We start from the raw sequence: 25290 nt of genomic DNA, 5'->3' as shown, positions 1-25290 counted from the left end.
GTTACGGCCCTCTCGGGACGCAACGGGGTTCTTGCTCTGATGTTGTTAGAGGAAGATATATGTATCCGTTCCCGAGCCAGTAGTGGCTATCAAGGGATGAGATCCGTGACGCAAGTAACTTAAAAGGGAGTAGGGAAAGAAAGCTAAGAACTTAATATAATATAATGTCCGTCACCAATAAATAATATATAAAACGGTTACACAAGGGGGGGGGGGTATTAACACTATACAAGGGGATTAATCCATAATCGTGGTCTTCTGCTGAAGACGCTGGTGCCACACCACTTGGTGCCGAGTTCTTGGTGCTTTCTTTGTGGCCTCGCGACGTGTCCTCTGAGAATGCCGAGCCTACCCGGGCCACAGGTCAGCCAAAACGCAGGTCCACTGGGGGCACCGTCGTGGAGGCCGTCAACCACACGTCCAGCTGGTCTGCTGGCAGGTACTGAGCCACCAAGGCTGGTACGGCCACTCCCCGAACGATATAAGGGGTACGCCCTAGACAGGAGTCTCGTGTGATATCACAAATCACCCTCCTGTCTTCAGTACCCCAGTGGATGATCGTCTCCAACAGTCGGTCCCGGGTAAATCCTTTCACTGCCACTCCACTGGCAGGCTAACACATCACAGTGCTCTTCCGGGGGGACGACGTCACAACAGCTGCAGCAAACTTCACAGTATGGAGACTGGCTGCCTCGGGTAGACTGACTCCACTTCCATCACAGTGGTCCCAGGTCGGCTCTGTAAGCAGACACGTCATCAATAACCGGGACACTAATACACCCCACTTACGGGCTCGGGCACAAACACCTGACGTATCCAGTCCATAGATGGCGCTGTCATCGGAGCACCACCTCACCAGAGGTCAGGAGCGACGGTGTTGAGCGCTGAACCAGACTGGAAACTGGTCCTCGAGGCCAGTACATGCTGTCCTCACCAGGTGTCGTCGTCCGTTTGGCGGGGGTTTTGGGAGCTGACCCACAGATGGCGTGGTTGTCACTGCTCCCGGCTCGGACGCTGGATCCGGGTTCGTAACACCTCCCCACCAAAAAGAATTTGGTTTGGGGTTCTATAAAAAGAAACACAAACCAAATTAGTACGGCGACACCACTCCAAATGGACTTACTTATACTATGAACTGGAGTGATAAGGATGTCTTGTCCACAGAACTTTTCTACTAGCCATTTCCGGCACAACGGGAACTTGCAGATAGAAGGCAATGATCTGCCTGACGTAATCTTCCACGTCTTCCACGTCTCCACTGCGATGTCAAGCAGGGGCATCATCTCACCTCTCTGGAGTACGGATTGGTTTCGACACGATCTGGGGTGACTCGACACTTCCCTATGTCGTGGCACCGATGATGGCTGACCACAGACGGCATTTCTGGTGCCGGTCCGATGGTCCTTCAGGGAGACAGGAACCTGGAATACAGGGGTCTGATAATTCAGAGTGATAGCGACAGCGGGTAAAACAGTACTTACAGCATACTCTACTAGGACCACACCTAGTCCCAACGGGGCTGTTCGTACGTCGCAGATGGCATTCGCTCTGCCACCGTCAGGTCGACCAACGTTCCGCATAACGCTGTGTTGAGGCTCGGCAATCACGCGGGGGGTGTCAACCTGTCGGAAACAGTCACTCATATTATCACATGTCGTACCTCCTGTATCAACCATCACCTTCCAGGTCCCTTCGTCAACTGCAACACCTGCAGTACAAATCTCCAATCCCTGGGACCTCTTCACGATGTTCATGGGAGCCATCATTCGTCGGGTCGTCCACCGGTCCTCACTGAGAGCACAAACGAGAACACATACGAGATTCAAACAAAATACCGATAGGAAACATTTGGTAAGTTGAGGGATACGTTTCCTGAGCTTGTCATGTCCATAGCCGGCACCATCCACTAGCCTGGCTTGGACAGAAGAGGGCACTAGACCTTTCGAACACACCTCACATACCTCTGACGTCTGGGGAATCTCTGGCTGGTCCACTACACGCTGTAACTTGCCATACCGCAAGCACACCTCAGCCTTCGCTCCAGACTCGTTGGTATCCGTGGGTGTCTGCACACAAGGCCTCTCTTCTAGCTCAGGTTCTTCTGCCATCGTAACCTCATGTTCCTTGCCGAGAGAAGAATCAGGAGACACTGCTAGATAATTGTCGATCTGCGGGGGAGAGGACAAATTAGACATGTTCAAATCCGGGTCTGTCTTTACCTGGACATTACCATTGCCTGTTACCTCAGACCGTGCTGTTCCGGTAGACTCGTCCGCAACCTTGGGATGATTGGTGCTCCAATCGGTCACCAAGTCGTTGGCTAGTACCACGTCAATCCCAGCCACAGGGAGGGTATCGACTACTGCCAACGCACATGTTCCGCTAAAATAAGGCGAGTCGAGATGTACTGGCACTAAGGGGGCGATGTACTGCGTCCTTGGAAACCCAACCAGGACAACCTCTTGTCTCCCGTCCACACTTACTCCCTCGGGTACCGAGCTCTTCATGATCAGGGACTGGGCTGCTCCACTATCTCTGAGCACTACTACAGATCTACCAGTGTGATCACTCGATACATACCCGCCTGAAGTGTGAGGGGAAAACAATCTGGGTTCTTCCTGCGTCGTCGTCGACTGGCTTCCTGCTGGTGATGTTCCACAGCTCATCAACATCACCTCCCTTCGTGCGCTGCCACCTCTTCTGCCTCGGCACCTAGCAGCTACGTGCCCTTTCTGCCCACAAGTCCAGCACACCATATTCCTCCTTGGACTACGGTGTTTCGGACTACTAGGACTTGTTCTTCGGGGGCTACTTGGGGGCGTCTTCTTAGCGCTTCGTGGGACGGGAGTCTCTTCATCGTCCTGAGGTCTGTCAAACCGGCGCTGGTAATTCCTCGGGACGTACTTAGCAGACGGCCTATGAGTCAGGATATATTCTTCAGCCATGGTGGCTGCTGCACTCAAGGTCTCCACCTGCTGTTCCTCTAAGTACGTCTTGAGGTCTCCAGACAAACAATCTTTGAAGTCCTCGAGCAGAATCAGCTGCTCGAGGTCTTCCCTGGTCTCCACCTTCCGAGAGGCACACCATTCCTGGAAAAGTCGCTCCTTGATTGTAGCGAATTCGGTGAAAGTGTGCTCTGAGGTCTTCTTCAGGTTTCTGAACTTTTGCCTGTAAGCCTCAGGTACCAATTGGTACGCCATGAGCACAACCTTCTTCACCTTGTCATAATCGCTGGAGTCGTCAAGGGATAACGTAGAGTAGGCGATTTGGGCCTTCCCAGTCAAGACTGACTGTATCATGATGGCCCAATTCTCCCTTGGCCACTCCAAAGAGGCAGCGACTTTCTCGAAGGCTGCAAAGAATTTTGACACTTCCTTCTCATGGAATTTGGGGACCATTTTGATGTTGCGTACCGGATCGAAGCTACTGGTGTCCGTTGTTTGCCTCCGACCACCGCCTAATCGCAAAACTTCTAGTTCATGTTGTCTCTTTCTTTCCTCTCTGTCCTGTCGTTCTTGCCCGTCTCGTTCTTCTCTCTCTCTCTTTCTCGTTCTTCCCTCTCTCGTCTCTCTTCTCTTTCTCGCTCTTCTCTTCTTTCTTCTCTTTCTAATTCTAAACGCCTCATCGCCAATTCTTTTTCTTTCATCTCCATTTCTTTATTTTTCATCTCCACTTCTTTATCTTTTAATTCTCGTTCTAATTCTAACTTCTTCCATTCAATTTCCCGATTAATTTCTAGGGCACGCATCTTGACTGTTAGGAAGCTGATATTAAGCTCACCTGCATCACTGTCAACGTCACTGCCCCTATCTTCCTTTTCCGTGGAAGCTATGTCTGCACTTTCCTTTGTACTAGGAGTCTCGCCTTCCTGTTTCTCTTCTGCCTTCAGGTGCCGGTGTTCCTTGGACAAGATCTCCACACGGGAATCACTGGCACGGATCTTTATCTCCAGGTAGGCGCTCACTAGTACAAGCTCTGGTTTACTCAGATATTTTAATCTGGCAAGACAATCTTCTCTGTTCAGAAAAGCCTGAACCTCGTCCAGATCATCGATGGTAGCTTTGTCTGCCATTGTCACAGATGGAACACGTAGCACTTAACACACTGCTTACACGTTAGCACTTAACGCACCGAGCACTGTTCTACGCCAATATTGCACTTTATCGCACCAAACACTGCACTTGCCAATATTGCACGTAATCACTTCGGGCAACGCACTACCCAATATTGCACTGAATCCAAGCGAACGCTTCGCTCTACAATATTGCACTGAATCACTGAGCACCGCACTAGTCAATATTGCACTTAATCGCTTAATCACAGCGAGCACCGCACTGCACAATATCACACAGTCACTGAGCACCGCACAGGACGTATAACGTCACAATCGTCACACAGGGGGAATTATTTACAGGGATTACGCCACTTCACCACCCCTGTCAAACATACTTAACAAGGGGACGGATCCCGCTGGGGATGCCAATTATGTTACGGCCCTCTCGGGACGCAACGGGGTTCTTGCTCTGATGTTGTTAGAGGAAGATATATGTATCCGTTCCCGAGCCAGTAGTGGCTATCAAGGGATGAGATCCGTGACGCAAGTAACTTAAAAGGGAGTAGGGAAAGAAAGCTAAGAACTTAATATAATATAATGTCCGTCACCAATAAATAATATATAAAATGGTTACACAAGGGGGGGGGGGGGTATTAACACTATACAAGGGGATTAATCCATAATCGTGGTCTTCTGCTGAAGACGCTGGTGCCACACCACTTGGTGCCGAGTTCTTGGTGCTTTCTTCGTGGCCTCACGACGTGTCCTCTGAGAATGCCGAGCCTACCCGGGCCACAGGTCAGCCAAAACGCAGGTCCACTGGGGGCACCGTCGTGGAGGCCGTCAACCACACGTCCAGCTGGTCTGCTGGCAGGTACTGAGCCACCAAGGCTGGTACGGCCACTCCACGAACGATATAAGGGGTACGCCCTAGACAGGAGTCTCGTGTGATATCACAAATCACCCTCCTGTCTTCAGTACCCCAGTGGATGATCGTCTCCAACAGTCGGTCCCGGGTAAATCCTTTCACTGCCACTCCACTGGCAGGCTAACACATCACAGTGCTCTTCCGGGGGGACGACGTCACAACAGCTGCAGCAAACTTCACAGTATGGAGACTGGCTGCCTCGGGTAGACTGACTCCACTTCCATCACAGTGGTCCCAGGTCGGCTCTGTAAGCAGACACGTCATCAATAACCGGGACACTAATACACCCCACTTACGGGCTCGGGCACAAACACCTGACGTATCCAGTCCATAGATGGCGCTGTCATCGGAGCACCACCTCACCAGAGGTCAGGAGCGACGGTGTTGAGCGCTGAACCAGACTGGAAACTGGTCCTCGAGGCCAGTACACGCTGTCCTCACCAGGTGTCGTCGTCCGTTTGGCGGGGGTTTCGGGAGCTGACCCACAGATGGCGTGGTTGTCACTGCTCCCGGCTCGGACGCTGGATCCGGGTTCGTAACACAGACACAAAGAGCAGAGGAGAAGACCGAACTAGCAGCATACCAGACTAGTCTGACCTACTAGGGGAATCTAGCAAGTAATAACTCAATTCAAATATAATCCAATATAATAATATAAAACAACAGATCACACCAAAATATAATCAATATAATACATGATCAATATAAATAATATCAAATCAATATATAATATAAAACAATATATCAAATATAAGAAAACGGTTAAGGCATAACTAACATGCTCGTGTCCATAGCGACACGAATACAACAAATTATAAGGACGGTAACCGAGTCCATTACAGTGATCTCCATCACATGTTGGCCTCCAAATGCATGCTAGAGCTGAATAGTTAGCCTAAGAAACTGCCTTTAAAGGCACCGATGAGTTCAGTCTTGGAGTGTCAATGAGCATTCTGCGAGCAGCAGCACCCCAAAAACTTCAACAAGACCTTGTAGATCTGAGGCAAAGTGTAATGGACACCAGTAAGGCCAGGGATCCGTAAATGTAATAAAAATCAATGTAATTAATATATTAATATAGTCACTGTGAATAGTCAGAGGCACTGTAACCATCTACACTACACATGACCTTCATCACTGTAACCATCTACACTACACACCACCATGATGACACTACCACCATCACTGTAACCATCTACACTACACATGGCCTTCATCACTGTAACCATCTACACTACACACACACCACCATCACTGTAACCATCTACACTACACACACCACCATCATCACTGTAACCATCTACACTACACACACCACGATTACTGTAACCATCTACACTACACACACCATCTTCATCACTGTAACCATCTACACTACACACACCATCACTGTAACCATCTACACTACACACACCACCATCACTGTAACCATCTACACTACACACACCATCATCACTAACCATCTACACTACACACCACCATCATCACTGTAACCATCTACACTACACACACCATCACTGTAACCATCTACACTACACACACCATCATCACTGTTACCATCTACACTACACACACCACCTTCATCACTAACCATCTACACTACACACCACCATCATCACTGTAACCATCTACACTACACACACCATCACTGTAACCATCTACACTACACACACCACCACCATCACTGTAACCATCTACACTACACACCACCACCATCACTGTAACCATCTACACTACACACACCACCATCACTGTAACCATCTACACTACACACACCACCATCACTGTAACCATCTACACTACACACACCATCATCACTGTAACCATCTACACTACACACACCACCATCATCACTGTAACCATCTACACTACACACACCACCATCATCACTGTAACCATCTACACTACACACACCACCTTCATCACTGTAACCATCTACACTACACACCACCACCATCACTGTAACCATCTACACTACACACACCATCATCACTGTAACCATCTACACTACACACACACACACCATCATCACTGTAACCATCTACACCACACACACCACCATCACTGTAACCATTACACTACACACCATCATCACTGTAACCATCTACACTACACACACCACCACCATCACTGTAACCATCTACACTACACACACCACCTTCATCACTGTAACCATCTACACTACACACCATCATCACTGTAACCATCTACACTACACACCACCATCATCACTGTAACCATCTACACTACACACACCATCATCATCACTGTAACCATCTACACTACACACCATCATCACTGTAACCATCTACACTACACACACCACCACCATCACTGTAACCATCTACACTACACACACCATCACTAACCATCTACACTACACACACCACCACTATCACTGTAACCATCTACACTACACACACCACCATCATCACTGTAACCATCTACACTACACACACCATCACTGTAACCATCTACACTACACACACCACCATCACTGTAACCATCTACACTACACACACCATCATCACTAACCATGTACACTACACACACCACCACTATCACTGTAACCATCTACACTACACACACCACCACTATCACTGTAACCATCTACACCACACACCACCATCATCACTGTAACCATCTACACTACATACACCACCTTCACTGTAACCATCTACACTTCACACACCACCACTATCACTGTAACCATCTACACTACACACACCACCATCATCACTGTAACCATCTACACTACATACACCACCTTCACTGTAACCATCTACACTACACACACCACCTTCATCACTGTAACCATCTACACTACACACACCACCTTCATCACTGTAACCATCTACACTACACACCACCACCATCACTGTAACCATCTACACTACACACCACCACCATCATCACTGTAACCATCTACACTACACACACCACCTTCATCACTGTAACCATCTACACTACACACCACCACCTTCATCACTGTAACCATCTACACTACACACCACCACCACTGTAACCATCTACACTACACACAGCACCATCATCACTGTAACAATCTACACTATACTTAGCACCTTCATCCCAGTAACAGCGACAAGACCAAGGTAAATATTCCTTGGTCTTTATCTCATGATCAATATACCAATATTTCCTCTGATATATGGTAAATATTCCTTGGTCTTTATCTCATGATCAATATACCAATATTTCCTCTGATATATGGTAAATATTCCTTGGTCTTTATCTCATGATCAATATACCAATATTTCCTCTGATATATGGTAAATATTCCTTGGTCTTTATCTCATGATCAATATACCAATATTTCCTCTGATATAGCTGTCATATAGGATTCCTGCCATTATTTGTGAGTGACCTTTGACAGGTGTAAGAGAAGAGGAAGAAGAATTAACTAGTTACCTAGCATCAGTGTATGAGTTGAAGACAATTAAATTACCTATGTGGTCAATAATATTTATTGAATTTTAAGAAATACAGTTAACTTTAACTATTACAGTTTGTTTTGAAATAAATATAAATTCCATATAAATTAAATACATATAAATGTCACAGGTCAATTCTCCTCAGGTGGGCACGGAGCTCCTCACTATCCGGGGTGGGCACGGAGCTCCTCACTATCCGGGGTGGGCACGGAGCTCCTCACTATCCGGTGTGGGCACGGAGCTCCTCACTATCCGGTGTGGGCACGGAGCTCCTCACTATCCGGGGTGGGCACGGAGCTCCTCACTATCCGGGGTGGGCACGGAGCTCCTCACTATCCGGGGTGGGCACGGAGCTCCTCACTATCCGGGGTGGGCACGGAGCTCCTCACTATCCGGGGTGGGCACGGAGCTCCTCACTATCCGGGGTGGGCACGGAGCTCCTCACTATCCGGGGTGGGCACGGAGCTCCTCACTATCCGGGGTGGGCACGGAGCTCCTCACTATCCGGGGTGGGCACGGAGCTCCTCAATATCCGGGGTGGGCACGGAGCTCCTCAATATCCGGGGTGGGCACGGAGCTCCTCACTATCCGGGGTGGGCACGGAGCTCCTCACTATCCGGGGTGGGCACGGAGCTCCTCACTATCCGGGGTGGGCACGGAGCTCCTCACTATCCGGGGTGGGCACGGAGCTCCTCACTATCCGGGGTGGGCACGGAGCTCCTCACTATCCGGGGTGGGCACGGAGCTCCTCACTATCCGGGGTGGGCACGGAGCTCCTCACTATCCGGGGTGGGCACGGAGCTCCTCACTATCCGGGGTGGGCACGGAGCTCCTCACTATCCGGGGTGGGCACGGAGCTCCTCACTATCCGGGGTGGGCACGGAGCTCCTCACTATCCGGGGTGGGCACGGAGCTCCTCACTATCCGGGGTGGGCACGGAGCTCCTCACTATCCGGGGTGGGCACGGAGCTCCTCACTATCCGGGGTGGGCACGGAGCTCCTCACTATCCGGGGTGGGCACGGAGCTCCTCACTATCCGGGGTGGGCACGGAGCTCCTCACTATCCGGGGTGGGCACGGAGCTCCTCACTATCCGGGGTGGGCACGGAGCTCCTCACTATCCGGGGTGGGCACGGAGCTCCTCACTATCCGGGGTGGGCACGGAGCTCCTCGTTTCCTTCATGGACTCAGTGGTCGAGGTGGATCTCACTGAGGAGGGCTTCCAATGGTGTGTAAGGGAACCTATTGATTGCTGCCAGTCCTCCGAAGGTCTTAACCAGAGTGTCCGTATCGCTGGTTGTGTTCCGGAATATTTTCACTTCAGTACGGAACTCAAAACAACTGTTTATTAGATCAGTGTTAAGTGGGAGGCCATCCCAGAGAAGCAGGACGCGGGCTGCGCCACAGGTCACTGCTGCAGTGACGGCCTGTTGACCCAGACACACCATGTCGTCCTCCCCCTGCTTTAGGTGTGCGAAGATCTCTTCGATCAGCTTTGTGTTTGTGTCTCCGCCGATGTTTTTCAAGAGAGGTTGAGACTTTTGGATTGCTTCGTGCAGACCTTCGACGCCATTTTTCCCTAAGGAAAGAGTTAGTTTTATTTTCTGTTTTTGGGTTTTGTTTATCATTTGTAGGAATGTGTCCTTAACTTGGCCGACGCCTCCTAGCACAACGCCAGTGTCCTCGTGTTGCGTCAACACTTCTGTCAACCGGTCAACACAATTCTTCGTAAACTGTTAAACCTTTTCAGTCCTTATTCTCTCGAACCTGGAGGCGGATTGCCCCCCTCGGCCGTGCTTGGAGGGAGCGTTGTTGTTCTTGTGGTAAAGAACTTTTTCTTCGTGGACACTTACCAGCGCGATCAAAATATCGCTGGCATCAATGATGACATATATGAGATTTCCCTGTGAGTTTTTGGCCTGCTTCCACAGGGGCTCGGTGCATATTTTGTTGCTACATCTATAAATTGTCGACCTAATTTTGAAGGGGGGCTCCATCACACACTCCAGGGGGCCGTCAATCCCAACATTTTCGTTACGAAAATGATTCGTAAAAAACATGGCTACACCATTTTTATGTGAGAACTCCTTACAATTTTCTAAATACGTTGAAACTTGCCGCAAAGAATCAATAGCGGAGTTCCTGTTAGCACAGTTTTTTATATTTTTGGCCTAAACAATTTCTTGCTTTACGTGTGCCCGGAGTTTGTGTATATTGGTGTTGGGAGGAATAATGTATGTCACAATAGAGTTGGGATACACAACTACTCCATTGTCCAGCTCTTGCAGCTGCTGCTGGAATTCGAAATAGTCAAAAAATGTCTTGTTTTCGATTCCTTGGTTTGTTCTGTTCCGGTTGTGTGCCGCCATCTTGTCTCCTTGCTGACAGCCCTGGCAAGATAAGAAATAATAATCCTTGTACAGGCTTGCTGAGCACATATTTATGTCTTAGATAGAATTATTGTAGTTATGGATGCAATGGATAAAGATAAAGGTATGGGAAGGGAACTATCAGGGGAAATGAAGGAATTATCAGGAGAAAGCACCATGGTCGGGGATTGAGCACAGACCTGCATGAAGTGAGACCATCCAGACCAAGTGGTTGGGGGAAACCATTGCAGGCTGGTAGATGAGAGTGTGAGGTTGGTGTGTTGGAGAGCGCAAAACACTGTGTTACTGTTGAGTAAAGCTGAAACTTCACAGAACCCCAACACAAGAGGACATATTAGGAATCTGCAAGATTCTGTGATATATATATAATTGTATGAGTGTGTGTGTCTGTCTGTATGACTGTCTAAAGTAGGAGGCTATAAGCCTAGGGCTAGAATGTAACAAGGGATTGGGAAGGGGTGTATGGAAGGGCCACAGGACAGTCAGGGTCGGCACAAGTGCCACCGTTTAATAAATATCACGATCCATAGCAAATTCTGCCCTTGTTATTTTTATTGCTTAAAATGAGATCAGGGATATGTTTTCCATAGAGAAAGGTCCAGGGAGATCCGGGGAGGTGCTGGGAGGACCGGGGAGGTGCTGGGAGGTCCGGGGAGGTGCTGGGAGGTCCGGGGAGGTGCTGGGAGGTCCGGGGAGGTGCTGGGAGGTCCGAGGAGGTGCTGGGAGGTCCGGGGAGGTGCTGGGAGGTCCGGGGAGGTCCGGGGAGGTGCTGGGAGGCCCGGGAAGGTACTGGGAGGCCCAGGAAGGTACTGGGAGATCCAGAGAGGTGCTGTGAGGTCCAGGAAGGTGCTGGAAGGTCCAGGGAGGTGCTGTGAGGTCCAGGAAGGTGCTGGAAGGTCCAGGGAGGTGCTGGGAGGTCCAGGGAGGTGCTGGGAGGTCCAGGGAGGTGCTGGGAGGTCCAGGGAGGTGCTGGGAGGTGCTGGAAGGTCCAGGGAGGTGCTGGAAGGTCCAGGGAGGTGCTGGAAGGTCCAGGGAGGTGCTGGAAGGTCCAGGGAGGTGCTGCAAGGTCCAGGGAGGTGCTGCAAGGTCCAGGAAGGTACTGGGAGGTCCAGAGAGGAGCTGGGAGGTGCCTAACTATTGAAGCTATTAATGGGGGGCAGCTGTATACCTATTCTGCCCAAACTTCTCTTCTCACGTTCACTACTCTCAATATTTCCCCAAGTCCAGTACCACTGAATCACTGGGATTCCCCACGTCCAGTGTCTCTGAATCACTGGGGTTCCCCACGTCCAGTGTCTCTGAATCACTGGGGTTCCCCACGTCCAGTGTCTCTGAATCACTGGGGTTCCCCACGTCCAGTGTCTCTGAATCACTGGGGTTCCCCACGTCCAGTGTCTCTGAATCACTGGGGTTCCCCACGTCCAGTGTCTCTGAATCACTGGGGTTCCCCACGTCCAGTACCACTGAATCACTGGGGTTCCCCACGTCCAGTGTCTCTGAATCACTGGGGTTCCCCACGTCCAGTGTCTCTGAATCACTGGGGTTCCCCACGTCCAGTACCACTGAATCACTGGGGTTCCCCACGTCCAGTACCACTGAATCACTGGGGTTCCCCACGTCCAGTACCACTGAATCACTGGGGTTCCCCACGTCCAGTACCACTGAATCACTGGGGTTCCCCACGTCCAGTACCACTGAATCACTGGGGTTCCCCACGTCCAGTACCACTGAATCACTGGGGTTCCCCACGTCCAGTGTCTCTGAATCACTGGGGTTCCCCACGTCCAGTGTCTCTGAATCACTGGGGTTCCCCACGTCCAGTGTCTCTGAATCACTGGGGTTCCCCACGTCCAGTGTCTCTGAATCACTGGGGTTCCCCACGTCCAGTGTCTCTGAATCACCGGGGTTCCCCACGTCCAGTGTCTCTGAATCACTGGGGTTCCCCACGTCCAGTGTCTCTGAATCACTGGGGTTCCCCACGTCCAGTGTCTCTGAATCACTGGGGTTCCCCACGTCCAGTGTCTCTGAATCACTGGGGTTCCCCACGTCCAGTGTCTCTGAATCACTGGGGTTCCCCACGTCCAGTGTCTCTGAATCACTGGGGTTACCCACGTCCAGTACCACTGAATCACTGGGGTTACCCACGTCCAGTACCACTGAATCACTGGTGTTCCCCACGTCCAGTACACAGGCTGTGAAGTTCGTCCCTACCATTCTCGATAATTCCATTCAGTGATAATTCCAACACCAGTGATCATATGCGGGCCGCTGCATGCAACAGACTGTTGATCCAAACTCTCACAAATCAAGTCTGGCCCCCGGGTCGGGCTTGGGGAGTAGATGAACTCCCAAAACCCAATCTAGGTACAATCCAGGTTTTCTCCTCTGAATTTGATATCATATAGTGTCATTAGGGTGCGTTCCCTAACCTGTCCCTATAATTCAGTTGTGTTATCATTACAGACTCGTTGTATCCTGTCCCTCCACCCCTCTCCCCCACTCCCCAGGGTGAAGCGGCGCCGCCCCCACAGGGGTGAAGCGGCGCCGCCCCCACAGGGGTGAAGCGGCGCCGCCCCCACAGGGGTGAAGCGGCGCCGCCCCCACAGGGGTGAAGCGCCCCCGCCCCCACAGGGGTGAAGCGGCGCCGCCCCCACAGGGGTGAAGCGGCGCCGCCCCCACAGGGGTGAAGCGGCGCCGCCCCCACAGGGGTGAAGCGGCGCCGCCCCCACAGGGGTGAAGCGGCGCCGCCCCCACAGGGGTGAAGCGGCGCCGCCCCCACAGGGGTGAAGCGGCGCCGCCCCCACAGGGGTGAAGCGGCGCCGCCCCCACAGGGGTGAAGCGGTGCCGCCCCCACAGGGGTGAAGCACCACCACCACAGGGTGAAGCACCACCACCACAGGGTGAAGCACCACCACCACCACAGGGTGAAGCAGCAGCATCACCACCACAGGGTGAAGCACCAGCATCACCACCACAGGGTGAAGCACCAGCATCACCACCACAGGGTGAAGCACCAGCATCACCACCACAGGGTGAAGCACCAGCATCATCACCACAGGGTGAAGCACCACCACCACCACAGGGTGAAGCAGCACCACCACCACCACAGGGTGAAGCAGCAGCACCACCACCACAGGGTGAAGCAGCACCACCACCACAGGGTGAAGCAGCACCACCACCACAGGGTGAAGCAGCACCACCACCACAGGGTGAAGCAGCACCACCACCACAGGGTGAAGCAGCAGCACCACCACCACAGGGTGAAGCAGCACCACCACCACAGGGTGAAGCAGCAGCACCACCACAGGGTGACGCAGCAGCACCACCACAGGGTGACGCAGCACCACCACCACAGGGTGAAGCAGCACCACCACCACAGGGTGAAGCAGCACCACCACCACAGGGTGAAGCAGCACCACCACCACAGGGTGAAGCAGCACCACCACCACAGGGTGAAGCAGCACCACCACCACAGGGTGAAGCAGCACCACCACCACAGGGTGAAGCAGCACCACCACCACCACAGGGTGAAGCAGCACCACCACCACAGGGTGAAGCAGCACCACCACCACAGGTTGAAGCAGCACCACCACCACAGGGTGAAGCAGCACCACCACCACAGGGTGAAGCAGCACCACCACCACAGGGTGAAGCAGCACCACCACCACAGGGTGAAGCAGCACCACCACCACAGGGTGAAGCAGCACCACCACCACAGGGTGAAGCAGCACCACCACCACAGGGTGAAGCACCACCACCACCACAGGTTGAAGCAGCACCACCACCACAGGTTGAAGCAGCACCACCACCACAGGGTGAAGCAGCACCACCACCACAGGGTGAAGCAGCAGAACCACCACAGGGTGAAGCAGCAGAACCACCACAGGGTGAAGCAGCACCACCACCACAGGGTGAAGCAGCACCACCACCACAGGGTGAAGCAGCAGAACCACCACAGGGTGAAGCAGCACCACCACCACAGGGTGAAGCAGCAGCACCACCACAGGGTGAAGCACCACCACCACCACAGGGTGAAGCAGCACCAGCAACACAGGGTGAAGCACCACCACCACAGGGTGAAGCAGCACCACCACCACAGGGTGAAGCAGCACCACCACCACAGGGTGAAGCAACACCACCACAGGGTGAAGCAGCACCACCACCACAGGGTGAAGCAGCACCACCACCACAGGGTGAAGCAACACCACCACAGGGTGAAGCAGCACCACCACCACAGGGTGAAGCACCACCACCACCACAGGGTGAAGCAGCACCAGCAACACAGGGTGAAGCACCACCACCACAGGGTGAAGCAGCACCACCACCACAGGGTGAAGCAGCACCACCACCACAGGGTGAAGCAACACCACCACAGGGTGAAGCAGCACCACCACCACAGGGTGAAGCAGCACCACCACCACAGGGTGAAGCAACACCACCACCACAGGGTGAAGCAGCACCACCACCACAGGGTGAAGCGGCACCAGCAACACGTCATTACATTAAGAAATTGACAGTTAGAAATCAGTGGCTCAGGAGCTGAAGCTCGGCCCTTTAAGCCCATCTAGATGAGTCTAGATAGTCCCGCTGGCCTCCTGGGCCAGAATATAAACACAGTCTTTGTCTATTATATTTAATGTATTGTTTAGTTAATCAGAAATCCAGGGAATATTAGCTTTAATGAGTATATGAGAAAGTGTTGAAAGGAAGAGATACAAAAGGTCAATACGTCATGTGTGTTTTGTGTGAAGTATTGAGGCACTCGTTCAACGGGGCCCCAGGGAGATGGTGCTATTTCCGGCCGTCTTCCCCTCCTTACAAAAACCTAACTAGATTCTGGCTCAGGTAAAGCAAACTGGTAAGAAATTTGGCAGCGAAGGTGGCACATTTTCTGGCCTTCTGTTTCCCTCTCAGTTATTTTCTACATGATTCTTTCTGGCAGGAAACACACTTTACCTTGCCTGGCAGGAAGACTTGAGTGCTTCTCAAGTGCCTGACTTAATTAAGTGTCTTACGGTGCCCCCAGGGCCTCAGAAGGCCTGGGGGCACCGCAGTCTGCGTAGCATGTGGCGTATTGGCAATCAGACTGCTGGCTCTGCTCGTCCTTGTGGCCCATCCCAAGGAAGAGACCACTCTACCGTCCCGTCCAAGTGATTGGGCACCATTTCTTTCCCCCGTGCCATCCCAAATCCTTATTCTGTCCTCTTCCAAGTGCTATATCTTTTCCTTGATTGTTCATTCCTTTCTTAGCTCTTTCTTCTCATAATTCTCCTCTTACATTCCTCTTCCCTTCCATCTCTCTCCCTGACCCAAACGTCGTCGTCTCCTCATCTTCTGGTGTGTGGTTTAGTCATCATATCATCAGCCACGTTATTGTAACTCGTCGGAGGAGGTCATCCAGAATATTATATTTTCCATGATTATATAAGTTTGTCTTATGTACTTTATTGATGAGGACTGTAGTAGGTAGTAAAGATGGTGATAGTGATGAGGGGGATGGTGAAGAGCAGGCACAGTGTAGGAAAGTGCAGAGAGAGGGGGGAAGGTGGTGAAGGGTAAGGGAGGTGGTGAGGGGTAGGGGAGGTGGTGAAGGGTAGGGGAGGTGGTGAAGGGTAGGGGAGGTGGTGAAGGGTTGGGGAGTTGGAGCAACAGGCAGGAGTAAAAGAGAAGGTGCTCCAGTGGATAAGGGAGTACTTAAGAAACAGGAAACAGCAAGGAACTGTAAGGGGGATGACATCAGAGTGGCGAGATGTCACCAGCGGAGTCTCACAGAGTTCAGTGCTTGGACCCATCCTGTTTCTAATACAGTGGTACCTCGGTTTAAGAGTTTAATCCGTTCCTGGAGACAGCTTGTATTAGGAAAACTCGTAATCCGAAGCTAATTTCCCCATAAGAAATAATGGGAAATGAATTAATCCGTTCCTGACTACCCCAAAACCTCACTTCAAACTAAATTCTATACCTAATTCATCTAAATAAACCTACAAAACTATGTTCAAGCTATTACTTACCCTTGCTGTTGAATGCTGTAGGTGTATGGAAGATGGTGAGGAGGGGGGAGGAGGAGAGGTGTTACTGTTTGGAAGGGAAGTCCCCTTCCATAATCACATCAGGCAGTGAGGACTTCACTGGTGAGCACACACTGGCACATTTTGCCTGCATACCACTAGGACTTGTTTGTCTTACTAAGAATCTGTCTAATGGCACTTGTTTTTCCCTACATTTTAACACTTGTCTGTAGTAAGACATCACATTGTCATTTAAAAGGTCAATGCAACGGCCTGCTACAGCTTTATCTGGGTGAGTTTTTTCAACAAAACTTTGCAGTTCTTCCTATACTTCACACATTTTCTTAATCAAGAAGGGACATCCTCTACTGCCTCTACTCACAGCTATTTTCTTAGGTTGAACCTTACCAATGGCTTTCTTGAGACCCATGGCTAGATATACAGTATAATAACTTTTATGCTCAAATGGCCAAAAAATGTCAAAAAACTGTAAATACTTGAAGAATTGAGGCGGGATAGTCACTGCGCGCGATTGCCGTGCCACCACACACTAGTCGGCCTGTACGTGTATCAACAAACTCGTGTTCCGAGGCAACCCTCGCCTTCCGAGGCAAATTTTCCGAGCAAATCCTGCTCGTATTCCGAAAAACTCGTATACAGGGACACTCGTATTCCGAGGTACCACTGTATGTACCACTTATATGTAAACGATCTTCTGGAGGATATAGACTCATTCCTCTCAATGTTTGCTGATGAGGCAAAAATTATGAGAAGAATCAAGACAGATGAAAATAGACAGTGACTACAGAATGACCTGGACCAACTGGAGGAATGGTCTAGAAAATCGCTTCTAAAGTTTAACTCAGGAAAGTGTAAAGTAATAAAATTAAGCGAAGGGAGCAGGAAGCAGAACACAAGGTACCATCTAAGAGGTGAAATCCTGCAAGAGTCAAATAGAGAGAATGATCTGGGGGTTGATATCACACCAAACCTGTCCCCAGAGACCCACATCAAAAGCATATCATCAGCGGTATATGCTAGGTTGGCCAACATAAGAACTGCCTTTAGAAACTTGTGTAAGGAATCGTTCAGGACCCTATATACCACTTATGTCAGACCAATCCTGGAATATGCAGGAGTCCACACCTAGTTAAACACAAGACAAATTTAGAGAAGATTCAGCGGTATGCCACCAGGCTCGTCCTGGAACTGAGAGGAATGAGCTACGAGGAAAGGCTAAAGGAGCTGAACCTCACGTCCCTGGAATACAGAAGAGCAAGGGGAGACATGATAAATACCTACAAAATTCTCGGGGGAATTGACAGGGTGGATAAAGACAAACTCTTCAGCACGGGTGGAACACGAACAAGGGAACACAGGTGGAAACTTAGTACCCCAGATGAACCACAGGGACATTAGAAAGAATTTTTTTGTGTCAGAGTAGTTAATAAATGGGATTCACTAGGAAGTGATGTGGTGGAGGCTGACTCCATACACAGTTTCAAATATAGATATGATAGAGCCCAGTAGGCTCGGGAATCTGCACATCATCATGTAATCATGAGAGAGATTATGATAAGAGCTGACAAAGATAAATCCCGATTGTTGGTTCTGGGGAGGACTTCAACTTTAAGGTAATAGACTGGGAGGCCTAAGAGGCAAGAACAGAGGACATATGGACAGGCAGATTTGTAAACCTCATCTTGGAGACATTCATGTATCAACATATCAAGTAGGCCACAAGAATGAGGGAAGGGGATGTTCCGTTAGAACTGGATCTAGTATTCACCAGGAAAGAAGAAGAGGTATTTGACATCCAGTACCTTCCTCTCTTGGGAAAGTGATCACGTCTCCTTGGACATTAAATACGCTATGCGATATAATTTAGCAGAGAATGGGGACAGTGAAACTGTTGTTAAACTCTATTTCAAGAGAGGACGCTATGGGGAACTTAGAAATTTTTTTCATGGGTATAATTGGACAGACTTCTTGCTAGGCAAGTAAGTAAATGAGATGTATGCCAAATTTTGCAAAATATAAGCATTCATACCCAAACAGACATGCAGACCTAGGAAACAGGGTTGGTTCGACAAAAATTGCGAGAGGGCCAGAGATCAAAAGACACAAGCATGGAATCATTATAGAAAGAGACCAAACCCCCAAACATACCAATGATACAAAGATTCAAGAAACAACTACACTTCAATAGGGAGAGAGGAAGAGAGGAACTTTGAGAAGAGTATAGCAGACAAATGTAAATCAGATCCAGGCCTCTTCTATAAATTCATTAATAAGCAAGCTGCAGGTAGAGGATAATATTCAGAGGTTGAAAACGGGGAACAGATACACGGAAAATGAAAAGGAAATGTGTGAAACATTAAACGAAAAGTTCCAACGTGTGTTTGTACAAAATGAGATCTTCAGAGAACCAGACAAAATAAGAATTCCAGAGAACAGCATAGAGCACAAAAAGGTGTCTAGAGACGAAGTGAAACAAATGCTCTTGGAGCTAAGTATGAACAAAGCAGTGGCCCAGATGGAGTTTCACTATGAGTTCTGAGAGAACGTGCACCCTAAGCTCAGCATTCCACTTCAGCTGATTTTTCAGACATCCCTGTATACAGGAGTTGTAGCAGATATGTGGAAAAAAGGCTAACATAGTTCCAATCTACAAAAGTGGCAGCAGAGAAGACCCCTCAATTATAGACCTGTATCATTGACAAGTGTAATAGTCAAAATATTGGAAAAAGTAATAATAACTAAATGGGTAGAACACATGGAGAGAAATGATATAATAACAGACAGACAGTATGGTTTTCGATCTGGAAGATCCCGTGTATCGAATTTACCGAGTTTCTATCATCGAGCCACAGAGATTTTACAGGAAAAGATGGTTGGGTTGACTGCATCTATCTGGACCTAAAAAAGGCTTTCGACAGAGTTCCACATAAGTTTGTTCTGGAAACTGGAAAATATTGGAGAGGTGACAGATAAACTTCTAACATGGATAAAATAATTCTGACTCGGTCTCTGTGACCGCTTGGACGAATAATCCTCACTTAATCACACATTTGTTCCAATGAACATATAGAATTGAATGCAATTCGTTCGGACCATCCGGGAACTCGTTAGAGTGAGGATGCACTGTACAGAAGGTTTTGTCAAAGTTAAGGGCGAGTTTGAGAGTTTGTTAGCAGTTAGCCAAAGATGTACTTTATTTAGATCAGTATTTTCTCGGGCATTCAGAATAAGAGGGTTAGAACTTTTGTTTAGATTTACCTTGTTGTTGTCTGCTTTGTTTCACTCTAGCTAGCAAAATTTGCTGGAAACAAACGCAGACATCTTCAAGAGAAAACTGTATAGTTTTCTTCAGGAAGTGCCGGACCAACCAGGCTGTGTTGGATATGTGGGCCTGTAGGCTGCTCCTAACAACAATCTTTTGGACCAAGCTCTAAAGTCAAACCTTGCCCTGGACCAGGCTTGGGGAGTAGACAACATCCCAGAACCCCATCCAGGTACAAAATAAAGACAGCTTTTTCCCGACCATCTATTTCATGTAACAAAACACAGTCCCTTCCACTGGGAAAGCATCTACTCCTAGTTTTAAAGGGCAGTTGCCCATAAAATTAGTGAGCACAGGAGAATTTACCAATTCCTGCTTAATTAACCACTGCACTGCACAAAGCGCCTTGAGGCACCCAATTGGGGGTGCGCAGTGCCATATGGCATTTTTATGTATAGAGAGCGATTCAAAACTCCTGCAGGTATACAGGGTTCACACCCTATTCCTAACGACTCCTGTAAACACACACACTTTTGAAAAAAAAATCATCAGCATCCATGCCGACTGTGAGAGCCTGCATGCCCTTAGAGAGCGAGCAATGGCATGCAGGAGCAGCGCACAGCACTGCTGTGCGCTGCTGCTCCCACCGACCACCTCCCGGGTTAGTTCCTCTGTTTTCGTCTTTAGTGAAGGGGGCTTCCCCCAGAAAACCAGCATTGAATGTAATGAAACGCCATTTTCTGGGAGAGTCCTGAAGACTTCCTGGCAACCCTCCCTCCCTTCGGTCAGCATTTTTTCGCATGTTTTTGACATCCAGCCTCAGTACTGGTGGGCAGATCGCCGATGTAGGGTCTGGGGCTTCCACTTCCTCCTCCCGGGGAGGGGGGGAGCTGCGCAGGCATGGGACGCGGCTCGTATGATGTCGTGCTTGTTTGCTCATTTTCATTTGGGGAGTTCTGTCCACTAGTCTATCTTCGTCGTTTTAACCAGAATGGGGATTTGTTTTGAGGCTCTTACCTTTCTGGGTGGCTGTCCCGGTCGATGGCAGATATAGAATGCTCCAAATCCCATGTGTATCTCTATAGGACATTGCTCCTTGTGCTTCTCTGAGGGGGACAGGTTCTGGCCATGGTCCCCGGTAGGCCTAGAACTCCATTCACCCTGATGCCAAAGTTTAGGGATAAACATATCAGCCTGGATAGCTCCAGGGAGCCTCTGGGACTCACCCAGAAAATGGTGTTTCATTACATTCAACGCTAGATTTTTTAAACAATTCATACAATGGAGCTAATTTTGTTCAAAAATTCTTAAAATTGCATAAATAAGTTACCATCCCCAAGAAAGACTATACTTCCCCACTGATGTAGGGGCTGGGATGTCCATTATAGTAGCCACATTTTTGTGAGAAGGGGTAAAATCCTTACCTGAAATATGGTACCCCCATGTAATCCATGAATTGGGTCTTCAACAGTGGCAAACAGGATAATGATAATGTACGTAATATGAGCATAATGACATAAAAAAAACCAATGACTATCAAATTGAAGCCATATGACCTTACCTTGACTTGGAATGCAAGGAAACATCTGCTACATCTTCACACAGGCTGCTTAGTGATGAACCACACTGTAGTTCTAAGGGAAGGTGGCTACCTGTAAATACATATATTAAAAAGTTGTGGAAAAACTGTCAACCTGTTCCTAATAAAAATATGAACAAATATAAAATAGTCATTAACAGAATGGATAATACTCTTCCCCGAATATTTGTTACAAATACATTATTCCCTAACTCTATACCTAAAATTATGTCGATATTCTGAAATGCATAATATAAAGGAATAATTTGTTATTTCTATATTAAAAAATACAAAAAATTCTACTTATTATAAACTGGTCCTAGTGAGGCGAAGAAATGTTATTGAAGTAAAATTCTGAGGGATAATTCCTAATTTAACTAATTGTAACATATGTCCATTCACTAAGATCTTTCAGGTCCATTAAAGTCCTCAAAAACCCAGAGGCTCCCCGGAGCTATCCGGGCTGATATGTATATCATTAGACTTTGGCATCAGTCAGTGAGAATGGAGTTCTAGGCCTACTGGGGACCATGAGCCAGAACCTGCCCCCCCCCCCCTCAGAGGCATGACAAGCAATGGCCTATAGGAATGCAATGGGATCTGGAGCATTCTTTATCTGCCACTGACCGGGACAGGCACCCAGAGAGGTAAGCACCTCAAAACAAACCCCTATTCTAGTTAAAATGACTAAAATAGACCAACGAGTGGACAGAACTCCCCAAATGAAAACGAGAAAGTGAGCATGATGTCACACGAGCCGCGCCACATGTCTGTGCAGCTCCCCCCTCCCCGGGAGGGGAAGCCCCAGACCCCTACGCCAGTGATCCACCTTGTACTTCTGAGGCTGGATGTCAAAAACACGTGGAAAAAACACAGACCGCAGGGAGGGAGGGTTGCCGGGGAGCCCCCGGGTCTCGCCCAGAAAATGGGGTTCCATTACATTCAACGCTGGTTTTCTGGGAAGAGCCCCTTCGGCTCTCTGGAGCTACTTCACCAAAGACGAAAACTATAGGGACTTAACCGGGAGGCGGTCACCATGATAAAAAGAGCAGAAACCCCTATGCCGGAGGAGAGCATGAAGCTCCCCAACCTGACCCCCAGAGGCCTATGGGAAAACAAAAATTGGAAAAACAATCCTGAACCAAAGGGGCCACAACAAACTGAGGCAAAGACAGATACGAAAGCACTCTGTCCAAAGACCAGGACTGCTCAGGTGGTACATGAGCAGGCCACAGGTGAAACAACTCATGAGACACCTTGCAAAATGGTGAAGAAGTAACATAATACTGAAAGCAAGCTGCAGTGGCTCGGCCAGCGCCGCACTATACAAGGCCACAGTATTCAGCATAAGATGACCTGAAACAGCCACAGGAGAATGGATAAAACAACCTTAACAGAAAGTGACGTACAGTGACTAAGAGAGAAAGAGAAACAGAAGAACCGCCAAGAAACTTCATACTGCTGCCGAGACGAAGCCCGCAGGTGGGACACCACCAAAGAAGTAACCCTATCACCATACAGATGTGATAGACTCGAGTCAAAAAGACCAAACGTGAAGTCTTGGGGAGAAGAGCGAACCAGTCTTGTAACGGACCAGACCAATTTATTGAAAGAGGCGGAGCCACCGGAAAACCTCTGGGTTTGGACACCAAGCAAGCATTGACCGAAACCAAGGCTGGACCGGCCACCATGGGGTCAAGAAAACTACTCGCCCATGGGAAGTCTCCAAGTGAGTTAGGACCTGGAGCAACAGATGAACCGGGGAAAGAAGAGGTACAGGAACCCCTACCTCGACCTGTTCTGCTGAAAGGCATCGATCCCGATGACCTCGCTTTCTGGGAAGGGCGCCGCATATACCGGAAGACACCTCGACCATACCAACGCGAAGAGGTCCACCTCCGTGCGCCCGAACGACTGGAAGAGCCAACTGAATGAATCGGCATCGACTGTTCACTCCGTGGAAAGGGGAATGAACCGGGACAGGCCATCCGCCAGGACGTTGGACACCCACAGACATGAACAGCCAGGAAAGCCAAAACCCCGAGAACTCAGAAGACGAGTCATCCGAAGCGACCAGTCCCAAAGAGCCAAGGACTGCATTGAAAGCCCCCTCCCCCTCTTCCCTTCGCTTCAGGCAATGAACCACCAGGGAGCAGTCCTAATGGAGCCGGATCATCAATCCACGGGTGACCCGAACCCTCCTAAGCAAAAACCCCACCGCTGCGAACTCCCGAAATGTGCTGTGGGCCCAACGGAAGGACGGACCCCACCACCCCTGGCTGGCCAGGTGAGCACTTGTCACAAAGCCCCCAGCCGAGAGACGACGCGTCTGTGAACACATCGAGCGAGGGCTCGGGTAGGCGCCAAGACATTGAACCCCGAAAAATCCGAAGAGGTAGCTGGCGACACAGCTGGTGATTGCGAGAGAGGTGGAAGGGATTTCCCAAAGGAACGAGAACAGTCGACGAAGCCAAATCTGACCCAACGGGTGGACCATCATCATAAAGTTCAGGCTCCCACACAGACCCTCGAGCAACTGCCAGGTGACTCGGGAGCCCCCCACAAACAAGGACATGTGGGGACCGGAGCCAAAGGAGGGACTCCGGAGGGAGAGAGAAGGAAACAGTCCGAGAGTCCCACACAAGACCCAGCCAGTTCCGAACCTGGGAGGGGACCAGATGGGACTTTCGACAGTTCATCAGAGAACCCGAACCCAGCTAGCTGAAAAAGCACCTTGTGTCTGCCCTGGTGGGCAGACACAAGGACCGACTGGGAGCACAGACCAGTGAGTCGTCGAGGTAAGCTAACACCTGAACACCTAAACGACGCAGACGGGCCACCAAAACCCTAGTAAGGCATTTGAACACGTGAGGTGCCAGGTTCAACTTGAACGGGAGACAACGAAAGTGGTAGCTCTGACGCCCCAGAACAAAACCGAGCCAGGTCCTGAACCCAGGATGAATCAGGATGTGCCAATACGTGTCGTTGAAGTCCAGGGACACTATCCAAGCTCCCGGCTCCAACAGAAGCCAGACCTGGGACAGTAGTCACCCAAAAGGTGGGGCAAGAAACCCAGGGGTTCAGAAGGGACAAGTCCAGAATGAACTGGAGGTTTGCACAGTCCCGTTTTGGAACTGGAAGCAGGCGGGAAACCCACCTAAGAGATGTCATTGTTTCGACCACGCCCAAGAGCACCCACTCTAAGACGACTCGACAGAGCACAGGAGAAGAGGCCTACCACGCCAGCCCCAAACCCCCCCAAAGGAGGAGGAGCCACCCAAAGCCACCACAGGCCGTGAGAAATGACCTGAAAAGCCCACAAATCGTGACACCAGGCGTGAGCAATCAGAGCAAGCCGCCTCCCTTCCATCGCCCAGTCAATGGGGCGAACTGCAAAAGGGCCAATGCCCCTTACGAGAACCCGACCTGTGCACAAAGCTGAAGGTGATGCCAGCTCCGAAACTGGTACCTGTTGCCTACCCCGACGAACTGAACCCTGATCCTGGCACAACCCTTCTGGGAGGAACTCATCTGGGACCCCCGGAGAACCAACAAGTCTGACATTGGACGACAGCTAGAAGAAGCCACCTGCATATA

At 49.9% G+C, this 25290-nt stretch overlaps 1 protein-coding gene across 4 annotated transcripts in view; it reads right to left on the bottom strand.

Moving 5' to 3' along the window:
* The window catches only part of LOC123749604 (uncharacterized), a 311730-nt gene that overhangs the window by 57247 nt on the left and 229193 nt on the right, over window positions 1–25290 (bottom strand). For 2 of the 4 annotated variants that reach the window (XR_011229461.1, XM_069330111.1), the window contains exon 9: window positions 21676–21766. The exons of 1 other annotated variant lie outside the window; for it this stretch is intronic. Coding sequence is in view for 2 of the 3 variants with exons in the window: in XM_069330111.1 (XP_069186212.1) it covers window positions 21676–21766 (91 nt within the window). In the remaining variant the exon portion in view is untranslated. Of the gene's footprint in view, window positions 1–9485; window positions 10824–21675; window positions 21767–25290 lie in introns of those variants that run through there. One more of the 4 variants, XM_069330121.1, reaches the window with a different exon arrangement.

Source organism: Procambarus clarkii, chromosome 3, assembly GCF_040958095.1.
Source record: "Procambarus clarkii isolate CNS0578487 chromosome 3, FALCON_Pclarkii_2.0, whole genome shotgun sequence".
Lineage (NCBI taxonomy): Eukaryota > Metazoa > Arthropoda > Malacostraca > Decapoda > Cambaridae > Procambarus > Procambarus clarkii.
The sequence above is the reverse complement of the archived record's forward strand: the minus strand, read 5'-3'. Positions and strand labels throughout refer to the sequence as shown.